The 22,166-nt window shown below is 44.8% G+C and overlaps 1 protein-coding gene across 1 annotated transcript in view; it reads right to left on the bottom strand.

The window, feature by feature from the left end:
• Positions 1-20,197, bottom strand: part of PDE6D (phosphodiesterase 6D) — a 66,157-nt gene extending 45,960 nt beyond the window's left edge. The window contains exon 1 of the mRNA XM_088467446.1: positions 19,071-20,197. Coding sequence (XP_088323572.1) covers positions 19,071-19,114 — 44 coding nt within the window. The 5' untranslated portion in view covers positions 19,115-20,197. The remainder of the gene's footprint in view (positions 1-19,070) is intronic.
• Positions 20,198-22,166: the final 1,969 nt, after the last annotated feature.

Here is a 22,166-nt window from a genome sequence, read left to right as displayed (position 1 = left end):
GCATATGCGCACTGCGGTGCATATGCATGCGCAGTACTCAACCATCGGTCGATCTGCGTACACGGTTGCAATTGAGATCCGTGCTGAATCAGGCCCAGAGTTCTGTGTGGGGATGAATAACGTCTCCACTTCTAAAATGCAGGTTTTTAGAAGTGGAGATATTGCCGATAGCAACCAGATTCTAACTATTATCTTTTAGAGGGTGCTAGATAAATGATAGCTAGAATCTGGTTGCTATGCAGCTAGAGTTATTTGAGCATTCTATAAATTTAAGCTTTACATCAATAGCCCTATAACATAGCTGAAGCTATTTTTTAGTTTTACATCACAAAATAAACTCACTTTTTATATATTTATAGACTACTTAAAATAAAGTGCAGCCTGCAGACATAACACACCGTGTACATTGATAGTTGCAAGTAAACTACAGCTCACACAATTTATTAAAAAACCATCCAATAACAGTGCGGCATTCTGCCTCTCAGGTATCAAATCATCAAGACGGCTGCCGAGTCCTGACCTCAGAACTGGTATAGCTGGATCTTCAATAGGTACACTCACAGGTACCATACTACATTAGCAAATATGTGTTTTTCACTTACCTATGATGAAAGACTCAAAATAGAGATGCTCAAACAATTCAAGTCACTTTCAAAGTTATTTTATGTTATTGCATCCAAGTCTCCTCAATGGCTGCACCCTGGTGGCCTCCTGATGACTTCCTGCTGCACTGATGTAGCATGTAACAAGGCTTTAACTAGGTCTTCCATGTTATCTCTTGGTGTAGAGGAAAAGCAGAATATGGCTTCCGAAAGCATCCGATGATGACGACACCACCATGAAGTTCTCAAATTTTACAGTCTTCCCCCACTTCCCCCCCAAAAATGGGTATCTGTCACTTTACATTTTTTAAATACATTTTTATGGCTGCGATTTAAGTGCAATGCTAGTTTTCTCCAGCATGTGTTGCAAAATCAGGTTAGGGGTGCAATCTCCTGGGAGTAAACGGCAGTACTTCTCAACAGTCAATCAATAGCACACCAGTCCAGTGCCTAGCTTTATTTAGCAGCCTAAAATAAACATAAAAATAAATCCTAGCCTGTCCGACTAACTAACATAAAATTTCCTCTCTATGGGTGGACGGACCTAGTGTCCAATTCACAATAAAACAGCAATTTTAGTACGTCACTTACAATCACAATCATTGGTCTCGCTCTCTCTACAGGCCTCAACCTGCACCCCAGGCAGTGAGAGACAGACTAGAAAAATTTACCTCTCATTTATCAGCCTCTCACAGGTGTTCAGACAATCAAGGTTGCTAATTAACTGCCTACCAGACAGAAGCTAGGAACTTGGGGCATATATAGTCTTGCCATAGTATCCTTTTAATTTGGGATACATATGAATTACACAGATTTTGTGGCTGGCTGGCTTAAGTCTCAATTTTATCTGGTTTTAATCAGCCACAGAACCTATGTAATGCACGTGTCCCGATTTAAAGGATATGGCAAGCCTAGGCATATATATCTCCCCTTGACAACTTCCCTAGTGTTGCGGTCAATAAATGAAATTATTATATATATATATATTTATCTATATCTATATACACACACACAGTAGTATTTCAAGATATCCAATGGATGACCTCAAAGAAATGGAAACCAGGAATTCATAGTATACCAAGTAAAACAGATACCACATTTTCATTTTTATCTAGTAATAAATTGTAATAGAAAACAGGTGCGCAGTATTGTCTGTGTAAGAATTAGTTGTGCTACCGAGCTGCCACACTATTAGGGGTATTCAATATGAAACGTAAACTTCGCCGTCTATGCGGGTCAAAGTTTTCGCCGCACATCGGAGCTTTTGCCGGCTAAAAAGTATCAGGCGCGCCCCCGATTATACCCGTATTCAATATGAAATCGGCGAAAACGGCACCCGGCAAATGTGAAATCAGTGAAAACTTAGCTGATTTTTGGGGAAATGACCCTAACACCCCCAAAAAGATGCTCTGACATGGGGGATAACTCTGGATAACCCCGATTAGCCCTGCTGAAGGTTTTTGGGGTCTTTAAACGGGCTCAATAGCTGCTATTTTGGGGATTTGGGAAGGTGGTGAAGAATAGTATTTAGAAGGTTTTTGCAGAAAATAAGTAGTTCCAGCAAATTTTGGGTACTTGAAAATGGGGGTGAGTATATTTAAAAGTTGCTAAAGTGAAGTTTTAAAAAAACATGAAAAATCCACCTGCCGCAAACACCTGCAATGAAAAAAAAACACCTGGGGCATACATGGGGACCCCCCTAGATTGCAGTTCGCTAGTTTTTAACTTTGTACCCCCCAATTTTTTTTTCAACCCCCTAAATGAAAGTGCTTTTTTTGGGGTCTCCTGAGGTTTTTTTTTTTTTTTGACACAGTTTACCTTTGGGGGACTGTCTGAAGGTTGCAGGGTGGTTTCCAAAATGTTGCACCCCAAAACCCCAATTCTGCACTTTTTTTCGCCACCCATTCCTTGGTGATACTTTTTCGCAGGGTCGAATGCAATATACTTTTCGCACTGGAGAAAAGTTTTCAAATTGAATAAAAAAAAAAATAGTGCGAAAAAAGTGCAGCGAAAATGACGTCATCCGAGCGAAAACACTGCAGAAACTGCGTTTTCGCTCCATATTGAATACCCCTATAAGTGGGATCTGCAACCCACAAAAATAGCAATATGGAAGAAGAAAACAGTGTAGCGCTAGTAGACAACAATAATAATTTATTAAAACACAATGTCACATACATGCACATAAAACATATTATTAAACCTGATAGATAACTTATATATAAAAAGGTACAAGCTGCTAGGGGTGATTATTGTGATAAAGAGTTCCTTCAATCAATTTCCCTGACAAGTATCAGTCCATATCATACATGACAGTATATGTACTAGATAAGGATCTCACCCAATCTTAAATCAGCAATGTCCAATCCACTTATGAGGGGGAATGTTCCAAATATTGGCACAGGAGTATTCAGAATGGAGATGGATGGAATATAAATGTATTTTGAGGGTGCCGTGATGTAATTCCCACTTGGGTCCAGACAGCTCACCTCAGCCTCGGATGATGGCTATATGAGTGGTCTCCTGTTCAGATCTCCTGAAACTTCTCCTATAGTGTAGACAGCGGCACTGTGAGTAGCAGCCGGGACTAGATTTGTCCGCTAGGTCTCTCTCTGCATCAGCAGTCAGCCGGAGTACCTCCATATGTGGCTCCCGTGTGTGAGCAAGCACAGAACGGGAGCTGGCCGCCGAGGTGTATCTGTGTTCGGCAACAGGTGTCACAGCTGGGATACTGTGCCAGTGATAATAAAGTGGGGAAAAGAAGCGTTCAATCAAGGATCCTGCGTCTTGAATGTAGCAGCTTGGGTAAAGGTAGCCCATGCACCTTAACGCGTTTCTCCGGGATTTTTCCTCCCAGTTTCATCAGAAGGCGGGCATAAGTAATATAGTTATATACGAGTTATCAGGTTTAATAATATATGTTTTATGTGCATGTATGCGACATTGAATTTTAATAAATTATTGTTGTCTACTAGCGCTACACTATTTTCTTTCTTCTTATACAAGAGCCTCTTAATCGCCATACACTGGATAAGGATATCAACCCAAACGTTTCTAATAATGACATGTTGCAAGTAGGACCCCATCAGGGGTAGTGCTATATTTCTATATATGTGTGTCTGATATTTCGGAGATTGCGCCTCATCTTATACTTTAAATAGAACTAACTTTGTAACATTTAAACTTATGCAGAAAAGAGCATTTCTAAATGTACCTCTGATAATGTAATTTAAACTTTCATCAGACAGAAGAGTGTTGGGTGGACTTCCCTCAGGGATAGTTACTGCTCAGTCTGACGACATAAGGTAAATCCATGGGATATTTATGGACAACTGATGGATGGTGGACAATTATGGGCTAGTTGCCGGTAAGAGATATTCTGCTTCTGAGACTTGTCCTATGTATCAAAGTCTCACCTGGGCATCCAGCTTCCTCCTTAAAAGAAAGGCATTGGAGACTGCAAAGTCTGTGGTCATTGTGATTTCATGCACATGGCTGTTTTACATTATTTGGAAAGTCTGGCGTTCTAGATACAAATCTCATGTAGGCACAAAGCCTGGCTAAGAGGAAAGCTGGTCTTTTTTCTCCTCTCTTTAATGCATCGTCTGATAGATGCAGGATTGCTGATTGGAGCCGGAGTGGAGGCAGGGCGGGGCAGGTTATGTGTGATCGTGTTATGCAACAGCAGTGGGCTGGGCTGCCTGTTGACGCTGGAGGACCTGAGGGAACGGCAGCAGCGATGGAGATCTTTAGAAAAGGTAAGTAAGGGGGACTGCTTTGGAAACTATAGGAGAGGGGGGCGCGGATAGTTTGAGTGGAACAAGTATACTATAGAGAGGGGGCAGCTGCAATGAGAGACATTGAGGAGGGGGCTGCAAATGGAGACTGGAGACACATGGAGGGGACTGCATAGGGAAATATGGTGGAGCTTGCAAAGGAGACACATGGTGAAGCATGCAAAGTAGACACATGGAGGTGGCTGCAAAAGAAAAAAAATAGAGGGTTCTGCAATAATAGACATGGAGAGGGCCAATGGGAGAGAGACAGAGGTGACACGGAGGGGCAATGGGCAAGAATAGCCCAGTTTTTCTCTTTCTTTCTTGTTATGGATGACACTATATATGCCCTTCAGTTTAGGTCACAGGGGCACCTTCATGCAGTGCTGTTCTGTTCTCCCAGACAGATGTCAGCTGCACCACGGAATCAGGATTAACAGCACAAGTTGCCTAATTAGGTAGGAACAAGAGGAAAAAGGGACCGCTCTGTAATTAATTTGGCTTAGGGGTGCCATGAAAAAATCCAGGAGACCCTAAGGGTGCCTTCAACTGAAAAAGTTTGGGAACCACTTCCCTAAGAGGCTGATTCAAAGCTGCAAAGAAGTCAAGTGCAATTGCACCCACTTGCACAGAGTTAATAATATATTTTCATTCGCACTGGCCCTATATCCATATGCATAGTATAGCTATCATCATTATCAATGCGCACTTGGTGACAGATCTGATTGAAAGGCATATCTCTGTGTATGCACAGCTGAGCATAACCCCAGTGCCCTTGATACAGCCTCACTTAGTTCCCCCTTATCAACCAAATGTGATGTGTCTGGGTTACATGAATCGCCCATAGCAACACTTGGCTGCGGGGCATGCGCAGTGTGAAAACATGCAACATATATCCACAAAACGACGTACTTCAAAGAACCTTTCACCATCACATGTAAATTGGGGGAATTATTAATTGGTGTCGCAGCCGGATGAGTGGCTGAGACAGAATCTGTTAAAATTAAAATCTGCACAACGCCATTTTGCGAATGGCAACAAGACGCCATTTTGCGAATGGCCGCCCAGCGCCATTTTAGCAAATCTCACACAGTATAAGTACACACGGCGATGCTATTTTTTAGCGTTGTGCGATTCCCACGCGATAGAACGATGTTGAAAGTCCTCATTATATAAATACACATTTACTAAAACATATAATATGAACAACCCTGCAAAACACGTACCACGGTGTACTCCACAAACACGTAGTCACACAACGCTAACTAGCTTCTTTTCTTAATATCCTTACACTTTGCACACTTACATAGGAAGGTTCCCTAGCATTAAGGTTAATATCCGACGTTTTATTCATTATTAAGTAATAAAGCGACTGTATTTAAGATCTCAGGTTTAGTACATGATAAGCAGACAGTGTTTGGTGCCATTCTGAACCACTGTTTATTTTGCAGATTTCTGGTTCCATCGGCAAGGAAATCGCAACATGCGTCTGGGAATTATGGATCATAGAGAGGATAGGCATTGAAATGTACTCTGTTCATGTAATGTAATTAGCCAGTTTAGACTTGTTCTTCGGCAGGAAAACGGACACAAAGAAGCTGTTGGAGACTGAATATTACAATACAAACTGACCTATGAACTGCATCGTAACAGGAGAACCCGGAAGAGAACCAATGGGATTATGCCAACTTGTTCTATTGTATTGCCTATCTCTGCAAGGGTTTATATGCAAGCACCCTGAATCTGCTAGTCAGTCATCTTTTCTTTGCTGTTGACGGAGGTTTCATAGTTGATGGCGGGAATCTAGATTCAGAGCGCATGCGTATGTATTCGACTGTACCTTGTGATTGTATAATCTGTTTGCGCTAATTGTATTTAGATCACAGCGTGTAACTATCTGCTTTTTGGTGAATAATATCTTTTTGTGCTTTGGAAACACAATCAAAGTCTGGATAGCAATTATTTCTTGTGCGACTTATAACGCTAAATAGCGACATTTAGGGTGTATGGGTAGGTAGGAATCAATACTGGGAAAACAGGTTTCCCAAAATAATAATATGACCTTTATTAACCACTTTACTGACAATTTTTTTCCCCAAAAACCACTCAGAAATTGTTGGGGTTTTTTTTATGATTGAATTAGGTAATCCAACACAATTATATATATATATATATATATATATATATATTTTTTTTTTTTTATTAAAACAGAGTATACCATAAAAATAGCAATTTATATGGTATACTGGGAAACAGTCAGGAAGCCGATGGACGGAATCCCAACCGTCTGCTTCCCTACTGTATAATCCCGGCAAGGGTTAAATGACAGGCGTCAAAATCCTGACGCCTGTCATTTTCCCTACGCCGGGAGCCCAACAACCGGCTTACCGATCGAAGGACTTAGGGTTAGGCACCACCCCGGGAGGGTAGGTTTAGGTTAGGGGGAAGGAAAGGGGGGCGAAGGGGGGGGAAGGGGTTGGGATTAGGCACACCCGGGGGGAAGGTTAGGGATAGTCACCCCTAAGGGAGGGTTAGGGGGTAGAATAGGTTAGAGAATACTTACCTAGGGACGATCAGGATTTTCAGTGCTGCCGGGATGCCGCTGTCAGAATTTGAACAAGGCCTGCAGTAAATCATACTGAATCCGGTATACTGTAGTAATGACCATCGACAACTGTACCATCAATGGCTGATTGCTTTAATCCATCGATGGTTGAGTTCCGCACACAATTGATCCGATGTATCGGGAAAAATCAATACTAAATTATCGGGACTGGTCTGTGGAAATTAGGGACTTTAGATCACCATTGGTGGGGTGTCCATCGATGGTTACAATCAATTGCATAAAAACACCACTCGATAGTCACCAATGTTCGGAGTACGGTGGGCCGATAAAAGCCGGTAGGTGGAGCTTAGCAGACCGGGGGTAGTGAAAAAAAAAAGGCTCCTGCTCATCCATCGATGGCAGAGAACCATTGGGCAGGGGGGGCCGGCAATGAAGGTCATCACAGTGGAGGGAGGGGGTCACGCTGCAGGTAATCGCGCAGGGGTGGGAGTCTCCTGCACTATATAATGCTGGGACCAGGGGACCGACGTATGTGTACACAGCAGACCCCGCACTGACACCGGCGGATCCAGGCTGCAGCCAGAGCACGGATAAGGCCAGGATCTCAGGGCTATGCCCACCATCCTGCGCTCTCTTACCGGGTAAGCTGCTCCAGGCATTGGGGAGCGGTACATTCCTTGGCCCGGCGGCTGCAGAGAGGAAAAGCAGCTGCCGGGTGCTTATACTGGGGGCAGGCCCGGCGCTGACAGTGATTACACTGGGGAGGGGGGCCGCGCTAATAGTCCAGGCGGTTGCTGAGAGGAGCAGCCGCCGGGTGATTACACTGGGGGAGGGAGCCCGGCACTGACAGTCCTGGCGGCTGCAGTGGAGAAGAAGCAGCTGCTGGGTCATCACAGTGGAGGGAAGGGGACACGCTGCAGGTAATCGCACAGGAGTGGGGGGCAGCGCTGATGGTCCCGGCACTGATCAGCAGAGATAGGGGGGGATTTGAAGGCCCTCTGAGACTGGCGGCTATAGGAAAATTCTCTTCCAAGAGACAACCGCAGGGCATTTCTGACTGGTAGTATCAGATACGACCACGTCAAGGAAAGCCCAATCTGGTATGGTCGTATCTGATACGACTGTGCCAGGCAAGTGGTTAAAACAGTTGTAGATTTAAATGTTTTAAACTTCTTAACACTCAGTGAGATTTTACAGATCAAAACAAAATCTGACTAATGTTCACATTTTGTATGTGGGCTTCTTTACCTAAGTGAATATGATCATTTCCCAGGACAGGAAAACTAATGCTATTACAGATGTAGCCTCATATTCTTTTTGCACTATATGGTGCAAGATGCTTTGTGCGATTCCCGTGCTTTGTATTTTTTTCTTAATTTTGTGTCTTAGAGCCTGATTTAGAGATGTACGCTATTCTATTTACGAAGGTTAGCAATTATCGGTCTACTGTGCATTTGTCATGGTCGCATTGCTCACACGCCACGGTAAATATGCAATGCCACTCGCAGTGAGGATTACTTTGCAAAGTGATTGACAGGAACAGTTTGGGAGAAGTAATTGAGTGTGGCGGCAAAAACAAGCAGGTGTGTCCCGGTTGTTTTTGGGGCGTGCCACAGCCTGCATCTACAAACCGGTACTCAGATAAATTAGTTCCAGGGCCTTAGGGGTCAATCCTATTAGGTGCGAATTGCGAGATGCTATTTTCACTTCGACTTCGCATAGCGAATCCATTTTGCCATCCAATTAGCAACTCACACTGATCAGTCAGACTGAATACGCAACTTTCCAGTCGCACCACCCTGAGGTTGAGAGATGGAAAGGAAAATCTTTATTATAAAATTAAGATGTTGGGACACTGTGCTGAACCCCTTGGACACCCTCCTCCCCCCCTAATGACCAATTTCCAATTAGTCCAATAATTACATGTAATTTTTTGGGGGTAAAAAAAAAAGAAAGAAAGTCCTCCAATCACCCCACTATCAACTTTTCATTAGTTTAGTAACCCCAAATTGAAATTACAATAATATTTTAGTTGAAAAATAATTGTTTATAAAATTTTTTTAATTTTTTTAAGATGTCCTCAAAGTACCCCAAAATCACCCTTTTCCCTACTTTTTTTCTGCATTTTTCGTTTAATTTGTTTGAGATTAAACAAAAAAAAGTTTGCTTTTTATCATGTTCTTGCATTTAAAAAAAAAAAAAAAAAAAAAAAAAAAACTAGCACAAATCAGCCATTTGACACCATTTCAAAACCTACAGTAACTTCCTAATGCCCACAAACAGCCGTCTGTACGGTCCTGCTAACAAAATGATCCATTTTGGGGTGTCCAGGATGGTCTCCCCACATTTTCATGCATTTCTCACAAATCTTATTTGGCAGTCAACTCGCACCCCTCTGCTGCGAGTAGTACAAATAGACATTTTTTGATTGGAGAATTATCGGGAGAGCGCATCGCTGCTAAGTGTGCGAGTTTCAAGAAACAAACTCGCTACTCACAATTCGCACCCAATAGGATTGACCCCTTAGTTCAGACGGCCTTTCTGCGTGACCATACGGCAACTCTGATGGCTAGTTATCAAATGGTTTGCGACTGTGGCTGAGTATTTGTATGCACTTGCTTGGATCTGCAAAACCAGATCCTGTGGGCGCCTTAATAAAATATTAGCTGGCTACAGCATTAGTATATCTTCGCACAGCAGCCGTGTATGGAATCGCAGCTCCACTGCATTCACGCCCACATCTCTGAATTAGGCACTTAGGGCCTGATTTAGAGCCGGAAGCTCTGACAGAGCGCTCGCTCTGAATCAGGGCCGGCCTTCTGTTTTTTTTAGAGCGGCCTCCTGACCACCCACAGCTATAGCGAGCGGCCATAGGGCTTGCGACGAGACCCTTGTGGTAGGGTCTCGTTGCTGCAAGCCCAAGAGAGCCGAAAGCTCTCCCACTGACTAGTGATGTCAGTGGGGCTGGCCCCAGACGGTAGGCGTTCCCATGGGAACGCCTCCGTCTGGGCAGCCACACCCCTGGCCCGCCCACCAAAGGGGGCGTGCTGTCACTCAACATCGACAGCACGCCCCCTTTGGTACGAGACCCGGAGCGACGGTTTGCCAGTCGCTATCCGGGTCTCACGCATGCGCACGACAGAGCCGGCTGTCGTGCGCATGCGCACTGGGCCACCATCGACCCGCTTGCGAGCGCATAGTGCTCGCGAGCGGGTCTGAATCAGGCCCAGAGTCAGTAAGGAACGCACAGGAGAGAACCAACGCACTCAGCAGATGTTTTAGCGCTGCGCATGAAAAGCAGTGTGCGAACTAGCTATTGCGATGGGTACTGTGTGTGCAGAGGCAACACAGACCCAGAAAAAAAAAAGTGATTGAAAGGAAGTGCCGTTTTGTGGGGGTGGACGGGCAAGCGCAAGCGTGTCTGTGCGTTTGGACGGCTTTTTTGGGGTAGCGTGCATAATTAAGCCCTTGCGGTGACGGCCGCAGCCTGAGGTCTAGTTGCCCGCAGGAAGTGGCACACATCCTGTGTGGAGTCAGGTCAACCACTAATATGCTAATGTGTTTGATGGTTCTCGATGTTACCGCTGTTTTGCATGGTATAACAGAACGCACGTTAAGGGAAGTGGGAGGTATAGTTTTGCTAGGAGTCTGCTTATTCGTGCGTATGCATTAGCACATACTCGCAGCGGACGTGTGCGTGCGTTTGCATCTGTGCATTCCTTGCTGAATCAGGCCCTTAATTTACATATAGTGTATGCAAAGCAAAAAAGAGCAAGTAACTTTGCACCTTGGCAAAACCATGTTGCAATGCAGGTGAAGCTGATGGAGCATGTGCCGAGGGGCGTGTCCTAGCTCAAATCTAAATAGCACCTTCAAATAAAACTGTCCATTATTTGGGGCTACATGCAGAAGCAGCCAGCATTTACCCTCCAGAAAAAATAAAATAAATGTATTTACTACCTGCTTTTTTAGCTTTGCTCCCAAACTCAGAATCAGCCTCATAGTGTAGGTGTACTAGATACTTAGAATTAGTGTTTGGTTTTTTTGGGGGGGAATTGGTATAAAGCCGCAGAATAAGTATAACGAACCATGGCACAGGTCACTCGTATCGGACAGGTCTTTTGCCTTTTACCCTAGATTGTGTACTTATTCCCTCAGCTTTGCATCAGTTTGCTTATAATGTACTAGTGTTTTCACACTGCTAAGTCTTTGGCGCACTTATGGTGCGTACAGTCATCAATAACGATATCACTGATTGATCGTCCTGCACTTTCCCGGTGTGCTGGCTGATCGCTATCAATCATCCTGCACACTATCAACAACGGGCCAGCGTCCCACAATTGACGATCGTGTGTCCCTATGTAACCTGGTCGATATCGACCAGGTTGGCCTGCATGCATGGGCGATGGTCAATATCGTTATCGTCCATACTTGACCACGCATCGCAGGTCGGTGGGCACCAAAAAATGACCGATCTGAACAATAACAATATGGTCGATATAGTTATCGTTCATATTGTGCATTTTTATCATACCGTGTGTACGCACCATAAAGGGGGCTATTTTGAGCAAATTGAAGATATGTGGACACATCTACGTGCAATCTTTTCTGAAGCATCATATAGGAAATAACTAGCAAAATATATAGGTAACAGCCTTCAATTATTCCTGATATTACTTTTCCGAAACACAACCCCCTTAGAAAACAGTATTGTCCCCGTGCTGCTCCCCATCACTGGCGCTCACACTCTCTCAGACTCTCCAACACTCTGCAAAGCTTCAAAGAAGCTGTCAAAACCTATATCTATCTGATCTCATGCTGAACCATCAATTTCTGTCCAGCACACTGACTCACCTCACTATGTCACCCTCACCACCGTTTATAGATAATTAGTTCTCTTCCCTCATGTAATTTTCCTTCCTACACTTTTGCCGCTATATCCTCTCTTATGCTTATAGCAGCCCTTTTTTTGGTTTTAAAAATGTCAGAGTACAGTAAGGGCGTGTTCATGCAAATGTGAGCCCTGTAGAAACATGCAGATACGCCTGTAAGTGGAATCTAGTTGGGCATGAAATGAGCATTCTGTACATGTCCAATCTATCCACACAACAGTATGGTACAGTGGAAAAAATTTTTAGTTACTGTAAAATTTCAGAACAGTAATAAGACCAGCATTCAAGTGCCACCCCCAGCAATTAGCTCCCCTAATCACGTGCCTAAAGGGACATTAGCCACCAACAGAGAGGCGACCAAAGCCACTGTGTATTGGCTAGTGTGAATGGCTCTGGGATTATCATTCACGTCATACCTCCCGATTCCTTTTTACCAAAGATATTTAAAAGCTGAAGGAAGAAGAGTATCCATCTCACTGATTTAGGTGACCAATAGGGGTTGGGTACGGGATGCCCGCACTCAGGATCCCGGCGCTCAGAATCCTGATGCTGGCATCCTAACTAGGTTACAATGCAGACACCTACCGGTAAGTAGGCTAACCCTACCCCTACACCTAACCTCAATGCTTACTGTCAGGATGTCAGTGGTTGGGATGCTGGCGTCGGGATTCTGACTGGTGCCGGGATTCCAGCGCCGGGATCATAACTACATCCCACCAATAGATGCATAAAAGTTGGTGAGTTATTTTGTAGAAAAGGACTTCATCACAGTATTTTTTTATTTCATTATTTACGGCCTGCTTATGTGTGCTTGGTAGCCATTGGTATGCTGAAATCTTTAGTGCTAAAAGCACCAGCATATCCAACCACTTTAGGCATGTCAAAGCTTTCTGCAACCAATAGAGAATCGGCAATAAAAATATACATATACTTATCCATTTTAAGATTTATTTCCCCACTGATTCAGACCCGCTCGCGAGCGCTGTGTGCTCGCAGGCGGCCCGATGGTTTGCGAATGCGCACGCTTCGTTCTGCGCGTGCATGAACTACTCTGTGCGATCGCAGGCCGCTCGCTCGCCCAGCAAAGACAACCAAGTGAAATGAGTGACAGGAGAGGCTGGTTATGGGTGGTAACAGGGGCAGGATACTAATAACAGGGGTGTGGAGGTGCGAACGCAGGTGTGCCTGATGTTTCAACGCCGTTTTTAAGGCATGCATAATTAACAGGCAGGTCATAGTACATGTCACATGCCTGTTTTTTACACTGAAGCCCTCGCAGTGCTTGCGGCAGGGTAAGGCAACCACAAGCGCTGCGTTAGCTTCCGATGGTGCTCGATGTACCAATGTTTTAATACACTTCCTGGAGATGACGTGCGCAAGTGGGCGTCTCAACATACACAGAGCGATCGCTCGCACAGCCAAAGTGGGTGTGCTTATGCCTTGGCGAGCGATTGCTTCCCATGTCGTCACTTTGAAAAATTTGCATACACTGGTTGCGAGCGATCACATCTAGCGAGCGGGTCTGAATCAGGCCCTTAGTGCTTTCAGTACGGAGTTATCACCTTTTAGAGGCAGAGACTTTTTTCGGGGGACCACTTTCTATAGGCAATTCAGTCTGAGACCAAACACGCTAGGACAGGTTGACATACTTCGGGTTTCCCTGTTATAGGGTCACCAGCCCAAGCTGTGTTATCTATGTGCTGAAAGTCCCATTTTCAGGGAGACCTAGTAATAGATCTATAATGGGTGCAAGGTGTATGGCCCAAACCACACATCCTGCACCCATGTATTATACGCACTTCTCTGGATTGCCGCGTCAGCAACGGAGCTGCACAAATCACTGGGAAAAATGACACTGCAGCCATTTTCCTGTCCAGAGATTTGCACATACGCAGTTTCACATGGGCCCCCGGTATAGAATCAGGAAGCCGGCTGCTGGAATCCCGGCAGCCGGCTTCCCGACTGCTTTATCCCGCCGTGGGATAAATGACCGGCGTCTATATCTAGACGCTGCTCATTTCCCCCCGACGCCGGGAGACAGGCGCCCGGCATCCCGATCGAGTGGATGCCGGGCGCCGCGAGCGGACAGCCACGGGGGGGTGGAGGTTTAGGGCACCTGGGGGGAGACTTAGGGTTAGGCACCCCCCCAGGAGGGTTAGGGTTAGGCTAGGAGAAGGGAGGGTTAGGGTTAGGCACCCCGAGGGGGGACTTAGGTTTAGGAAGCGGGGAAGGGGGTGGTTAGGGTTAGGCACAGGGGGGAGGTTAGAGTTAGCCACCCCTAAGGAGGGTTAGGTTAGATTAGACAATACTTACCTCACCACGATCTGCATTTCCAGCGCTGTCGAGCTTCCGCTGCCTAGCTCTGCTGTTTTGTCGGGCTGCCGCGATTCGAACTCCCGGCCATGCGGCAGCCGTGATATCATACCGATTCCGGGCCCCCTCCTCCGTTGTTTCTCATCCCAATGTTTCGTTACCAGCATAAGCAATGAGCATGGATGCTGGCAACACCTTAAAATTACATGATGTATTGCTTGCTTTTAAAACAACATTTAAAACCAGTCATCATCAAGATGATGATAACTGGTTTGTCAACAGCATCATAATATACAGCATATCAACGTGCTTTACTCACACAGAAGCATTTACACCTATGGGGCCAATTCAGAGATGTGCGCTAACTCGATGGTTAGCACACATCTCCGATTAAGTCTATCTGCGCCGGCGCAAGACCCATATTGAGCATGTGTAGTACAGATGTTGCGTGTTCGCATGCAATGCGGAAGCAGTTAGTAATTGACAGTCTTCTGACGTTTCTGGGAAGGGAAAGTGACGGCCTCCGTTTCCCCAAACGGAGGCCTTGGTGTAATAGTTAGCATTACTGCATCTCCGCACTGAGGTCATAGGTTCGATCCCCACTACGGCCCTAACTGTGTGGAGTTTGTATATTCTCCCTGTGCTTGCGTGGGTTTCCTCCCACACTCCAAAAAAATATAGTGGTAGGTTACCTGTCTCCCCACATAATTGACCATAGTGTGTACGTGTGTGAGCATGTGGTAGGGAATATAGATTGTAAGCTCCACTGGGGCAGGGACTGATGTGAATGGTAAGATATTCTCTGTAAAGCGCTGCGGAATATGTGTGCGCTATATAAATAACTGGTAATAAATAAATAATAAATGTTGCTGCCGTTTTGGGGAGGGAAAAGGCCAGGATCTCCGTTGGCTGACGGGAGATTTCCTGGCCTCTTTTGAGCAACTGTGTTCGCCAGCTTGAGTGACCCCATGGTCACTCAATCCGGCAGAGGATCACGCAGATGTTCTCATGCTGCGTGCATGGACGCTGATCAGAACAGTAATGCATGCAGGAGGCGTGATGCCTCCTGCTGCATTACCATAATAGTGCTATTACAGCTGGTACCATGGTAGCAGCTGCGATATCAATACCGTTGGACCTTGAATCACCCCCTATATGTTGATCTCAAAATTGATGCAGATTAGCATATAGCCTTAGATAAGCTATACTTGTACCTTCTATTGGCGTACATTACGTCTGCTTTTGTGGCCAACTCTGTGTCATACCCTTTGACTGAAAATGGGTGTTATAAAGGAGACTGGTGGGTACTTGCAGCGACTTTCAAATGGCACACTCAAACATTTTCTTTCAGGGTATACCGTAATAAATCTGATTTAAGCAATAGTATGTGCTTGTCTTAATAAGCTATTATTTTTCTACTTTATTTATATAGCCCAACAAAGGTTTTGCAGCACCTTGCAAAGTACATAAGCAGAAACCGAGCAAACAAAACAAAACAAAAAAAGCAAAATAAATACTTACAGTACAACATAATGTGGAACATGGCAATCAAGCTATATAAACAATGCTGCATATGCAGTCATAATACCCCAAAATCAGGGAAGAGGGTCCTGCTCCTGAAAGCTTATAATATAAAAGGAAGGGACAGACAGACAGGGGTGAAAGAGGAGAGTGCTTGTTAATTAAATGGGTGCCCATCTGTCATTCAGTTATTAACTCGGAGAAAGTTCCTCTGCTGTAGGTCTCCAGGATTCCTCCAGTCCCACCTACCCATACTCCCCTGACTACTTCCTATCTTCTTGCTGTCAAAAGCTGGAATTCAGAAGCAGCAGAGCTCTCAGAAAAGGAAGGGCAGTGGGGAGTTTGGTCAGCAAGAGCTGGAATCAACATGGCGCCAGCATAATCTTCTAGTACAGGGGTGGCCAACCCACGGCTCTCGAGCCGCATGCGGCTCTTTAGGTTTTGTGATGTGGTTCCCCCCACTGGAACTGTGAACGCTGGCCTCTGAAGCGGTCAGAGGCTAAAGAAGCCTCTGATCACTTCACAGACCAGCGTTCCCAGTATTAGAGTGCGCAGGTGACATCATGCGCCTGCTGGATTTAGTTAGATCCAGGCGGTGGGAGCCAGAGACAGCGTGGTCAGGTAAGTATTGGACTGGGGGCACTGCATAAGGGGCACAAATATAGGGGGCACTGCTTAAGGGGCACAAATACAGGGGGCACTGCATAAAGGGACACAAATACAGTATTTTTAATGTGTTGGCTCGCCCCCAGTGTGACACAAGGTAATGCACCTGCAAATGTCATAGTAAAGGCGTGCACACAAAAATGGGGCGTGGCCTTGTGACAGCTAGTCAGCACCCCATTTTTTGGCGCACATGCGATCGGCTCTTTAGCTTGACTACAGATATTTTCTGTCTCTTTGCCTCTGACTGGTTGGCCACCCCTGTTCTAGTACATTACTTTTGTTGTTTCTTTTTATCCATATAAGGAATTTGTGGCAATAGATCTCATGTGTTATAAACAATATTAGTTTCAAGATAATGGGTGGCTGGTAACAGCTTACATAATCAGGCCATGTCCATGTGAATACATTCTGCTGTAAAGAGAAAACTGTCACATTTACTAGATAATTAGTGCCTAGTACAGTGTTTCCCAAACTTGATCCTAGCAGTCCAGGTTTTAAGGATAGCCATGCGTGTACACAGATGGAATAATCAAACTAACTTATGGTACTAATTAAGTCACCTTTGTTTAAGCATGGATATCCTTAACACCTGGACTGTAAAGCTGGCCATCCACTATACAATTTTCTGTCAGATATTTGTCCAATCTGGCTGGTTGGAATGAAAACCTGGTAATGTATGGGAGTAAATGACACTCGTCCATTTGCTCACAAAGACTGGAAAATAGCCAAAAATGGTTGTTCAGGCAAATTGGTTAAAACACACAAATTTAACCAATTGGAACAATTTTTTTTGTCCTTTTTTCAGTGTTTATAACCATATGATCGACTGTCATTTGCTCTTATACATTACCAGGATTTCATTCCAACCAGCCAGATTGGACAGATATCTAACAGAAAATTGTATAGTGGATGGCCAGCTTTAGGGTGTCTTGAGGTCAGAGTTTGGGAAATACTGGCCTAGTACACGGTCAGTCATCCACTGACCTATGCTCACAGGGAAGGAAAACTGAAAGAAGACAGTTCTTAAGAGCAAGTATTATGATGAATGTAGGCCAATTGTATCATGTTCCTGCATTGTTTTAATACACTTATATGATAGTGTCCTATGTACCATATAAGCAGTGAATAAACCTAAACTTGATTGTTTTGCATAGTTCCAAATATATGGTAAAAACATTTTCTCGTCACAAATTATTACTGTAACTGTTCCCCATACATGTCTGCACTGCTATTATCCAGACTATCCTCTGTGGAAATCATAACTGCACTAAAATATGTGAAAAAAACAATTCACTTTCTCCCATTCTGTATTATTATGCCTATAACATCAAATGAAGCCACTGCACATCTTCTAACATCTTACTGACCACTTCCTCCTGAAACACACATTAACATCCTGCACTAATGTGGGGTACACTTGGCCAACCAATCTGGTAAGTATGCGGCTGTACATACACACTTACCAATCGGCCAACCGAAATGTCTGGCCACAGGAACCAGTTGTGATGTCATTGTCGCCGATTCCTGTGGCCAGCACATGGGTCAGTCAGTCTGTCGCCAGTACACACAGGCAAATGTGCGCAATATCTCTTTCATATATATGGAATCTGCTGTGCTGCAAGGTTGCCGCAATGTATCTGTGAAACAATGTGGTTCGAACATTTATAGAGTGTACACACTGTCAACGGTCAGGACGATATATATCATTTATCAGCTGTACTACGATATATCAGATAGTGTAAACCTAGCATACCTCTGTGAAAAATACAGACTAAGTGATATCCCTTTCACATCTGAATGCCCTGTCGAACCCGGGATATTGTTCACAGGTCCATCCCGGGTGTGACCCAGCTGAGACTCCTTTCAGTCTGGCGGCCCAACCCAGCACTAATGCCGGATCAATGACGTCCCCACCATCACGTGCTGAGCTGGCACTTAGTGATGAGATCCTCTTGGAGATGAGATAATCTCCAAGCCAGCTCTTGCTATGCAGTGAACGGGACCCGGCTTACCCGATCACGCTGCACGGAGAGCCGGGTTGAACACGTGTTCAACCCTTCTCGTGACCAGGGCTGAAATACCTGGTCGCTCGACTCGGCTTATTTCAACACGGCTCTTTCATACCCATTCACATATAAATACCGGGTCTCACTTGGGATTTTGTCCATGGTTTCATCCTGGGTACAGCCCAGCTGAGACCCCTTTCAGACTGGCATCATCGACCCGGCTTATTGTACCACCATCACGTGGTGAGCCAGCGCTTGGAGTTGATCTCATCTCCAAGCACCGGCTCTTCCTATGAAGTGAACAAGACCAGGGTCGGATCGACCTGGGTTACCCGTTCACACTGGTCTGCGAAACGGGCTGTACACACATTCAACCCTTCTCGTAACCAGGGTTGAAATACCGGCTTATTTCAATCTAGCCCTTTCACACTGCACAGTAACCCGGGTTGCTGCTCGTTCACATGCAATAAACCGGGTTATTGCAGCAAGTGTGAAATGGGAATGAGGGGCAATGGCAGCACCATGTGTGGTCTCCTGCTGGAAAATACCCAATAGCCAGACTATTAATTAGCAGGGATGGCAATAACTTTCATTAACATAAAAGCCTAAAGCCTCAACTTTTGCTCAATGCATTTGTCTTACCTAAAATTTCTTAATAGTTATATGCTAACCACCATACCTTATACAGTTATTCTACATTTGTTACCAAAATACGGAAGTTTGGATACAGTTTGAATCCTTCCATGATCTTCTTTGCTCGTTCATTAGACATGGTGAAGGGTTCCCTTGTTTGTATATGGTATCAAAAGACTTGACTTCAGCTCAGAAGATGAATTTATGAAGAGGTGGTTTTAATGAGACCTTCTTTCTATGTAGTGGAAAGATCCTGCTCGGCTTAATAAAAGTTACTTGTAGATCATAAAAATAGTGCAATAAAGATGCAGAATAAAGTCAATGTATAGTTAATATAGCTGAAGTGTTTGTTTTAGTTCGTACAACGTAGTGGGTCAGTACTTAGTATATTACTGTCACAGTTAGTAGTGGACAGCTGTCAGCACTGACTGGTGATGTGTTGGAGGTAGATTTTGTAGATATCAATTCAATCAAGTAGATTATTGAGTGCACCAGCTAAAATAGACTGTGACTGGCAGAATCCAGGGCACAAAGCACAGCTCATTTGATGGACTTGGTAGTTACAGCTCTGCGATCTGCGCAGGGTACCACTCACAGTTCAGACAGTTGATGGATAGGGCACCCCTCAGGGGTGGTTACAGTTCTTCCAAGTGATGGGTAGGGCACATCTCTGGAGTAATTACTACTCAGACAGATGATGGGTAGGGCACATCTCTGGGGTAGCTACAGCTCTCAGGGTCAATGAGTAGGGCACCGCTCGAGTAGTTACAGCTCAGACATGTGATGGGTAGGGCACGACCCAGGGCTAGTTACAGCTCAGACAGGTGCTGGTAGGGCACCCCTCAGTGGTAGTTACAGCTCAGATAGGTGATGGAAGGGCACCCCTCAGTGGTAGTTACAGCTCAGACCGGTGATGTTAGGACACCTCTCAGGGCTAGTTACAGCTCAGAGAGCAGATATGTATGGGTACCTTTCTGGGCCAGCTACAGCTCAGAGTGATGCAGGTGAGATATGCTCTGCTTGGCTGGGACCTGTCCTGTGTATCAAAGTTTCGCCTGCGCATGCAGCGTCTTCCTGGAAAGTGAGGTCCCTGCGACTGCCAAGTCTGTCGTAACTGCTAGTGCGTTTGGAGGCCGTTATCCAGGGTCATGTAGGCATAGGGTCTGGATAAGAGGATTTATGGAAGAGACTACGGCACCGCCTCCTGCCACTAGTAATGCCTAATGCGGCTCAACCGATCCCGAACGCCAACCAATGCTATTCGACTACTTCATAAGGAATAGCCGAGTAGGCCAATCAGTATGTGACTTGTTTGGAAAGCCCGCCCTTCTGGGCGTGACATAATGTACATGTTTGGTTGAATGCTTGGGCAGAATGCGCGTCACTCTGCCCAAGCAACGTGACGTTGCATAGAAACGGCAAGAAATGTTGTACGGAAAAACAAAGAGGACAAAGCTATTCACTCACTTTCCGCAACACATTAGATTAACAGGTTGGATCAGTAATGTTTGTCTCTATGCATATAATTATGATTTTTAAATATTTCAGGTTTAGTTTATAATCATACATTTTGAATAAAGCTCGTATTCATTTGAATACAATCATGTATAGGCTCATGCATTGGCGTTTTGTGCAGTAGTATGAATGGCATTTTAATTCAATGCTAAATATAAGTAAATGCTAAAGGATAATAGTAACAGACCCTGCAACATGACCCATTCCATTAGGGACAAAATGCTCTGCTCCTGGACTTCCTTCTTAATTTATGATTGAAGCCACCTTTGCTGAAACACCCTTCTCATGAATTACCTAGCTCAACACAGGTGACTGCAATCAGGAAGGTGGGAAGTCCTTTTGTACCTAATGGGAGGGGTCATGTTGGAGGGTAGGTAGTAATATCATGGGGTCATTCCAAACTAGAAAAATGTGCAGGCACAGTGCAATAGCCTTCCTTTTCCTTAGTAAACCTGTATTTACACAACTCTGTGGTCAAATCAGCAAAGTGGTGCTAATTGTACACATCAATAAATGAAAACAGAAAATCAAAATATAAAGTTGCAACACTTCAAAATAAATACCATGATGTTTCCTTAATATAGACATAGGCCCAGGTAGACATTGGGGTCATCCAATTAAATGCGAAGGCCCGGGTCCGGCAACGGACTAGCACCTCGCACCCTTCGTGGCCATTTTCGGGCCCGAATTCGCTGAATTTTGCTCGGTGCCCTATGGGGCTGCGAGCAATTTTAAGTGAATCCAGGCTACCGTAAAGTGCGGTCATTGCCGTGATGACTCGCACCCGCAAGATCATCTCGGCTAATTGGATTGACACCATTGTCTTGTGTTTGTCAGCATAATTACTGGTTGTCACAACCGGGCACTAGGGACACCTATGTTGAGGCCAAGAACCGGGGGTTTAGGATGGTACAACAACAGAGGGGGGTGACAGTGAAAATGTCTTCCAATTGCGGCCAAACCCAGGTTTGTCTAGACCTGCCCAGAGGCACAGAGTGTAAAGCTGGCCACATACTAGACCAACTTACATCCAACCAGCCAACTTGTTGATTGGTTGGAATGAAAATCTGGTAACGTATGGGAGTAACTGATGATCAGCAATTTGCTCCTAAATGCCAGAAAACAGATGAAAATGGTCGTTCAGACAAGGTTGTTAAATGTTTGATCTAAACTATTTGTTCAAACAGTTTTGGTCTATTTTCCAGCGTTTTGGAGCAAATTGCTGATTGTATTCCTTACCAGATTTTCATTCCAACCAATCAACTAGTTGGCTGGTTGGACAGATAATCTTTAGATGTGTGGCCAGCTTAACCCACTTGGTGGTCTTCACCAGTGATCCCTCCTTTTGGAATTTGGGTTTTGCCGCATCAAGTGAGCAGGTCGCGGCCCTCTGGGCAGGTATCTGGGAGTGGCAGAAGACAGGGATATAATACTAGAAAATAACACTGAGAATTATTAGAAAATGTAATAACACTGGAAGTTACTAAAAGCTGTTGTAACACTGGAGATTACTAGCAATGAGACAAAACTAGGAATTAGTAGAAATGTGATGGCACTGGGAAACACTGGAAATGGAGTGGTACTGGAAATACTGGAAATTAACCAGACGCAGGCTTGCTCTGGGAGACACGGAAGATCCTGAGACTGACTTGCTGTAATGATGAATGTAAAGTAAG

This window comes from Taudactylus pleione, unplaced genomic scaffold (genome assembly GCF_031769625.1).
Source record: "Taudactylus pleione unplaced genomic scaffold, aTauple2 ptg000010l, whole genome shotgun sequence".
Lineage (NCBI taxonomy): Eukaryota > Metazoa > Chordata > Amphibia > Anura > Myobatrachidae > Taudactylus > Taudactylus pleione.
Note: the sequence above shows the minus strand (reverse complement) of the source record. Positions and strands in the feature narration are given on the sequence as shown.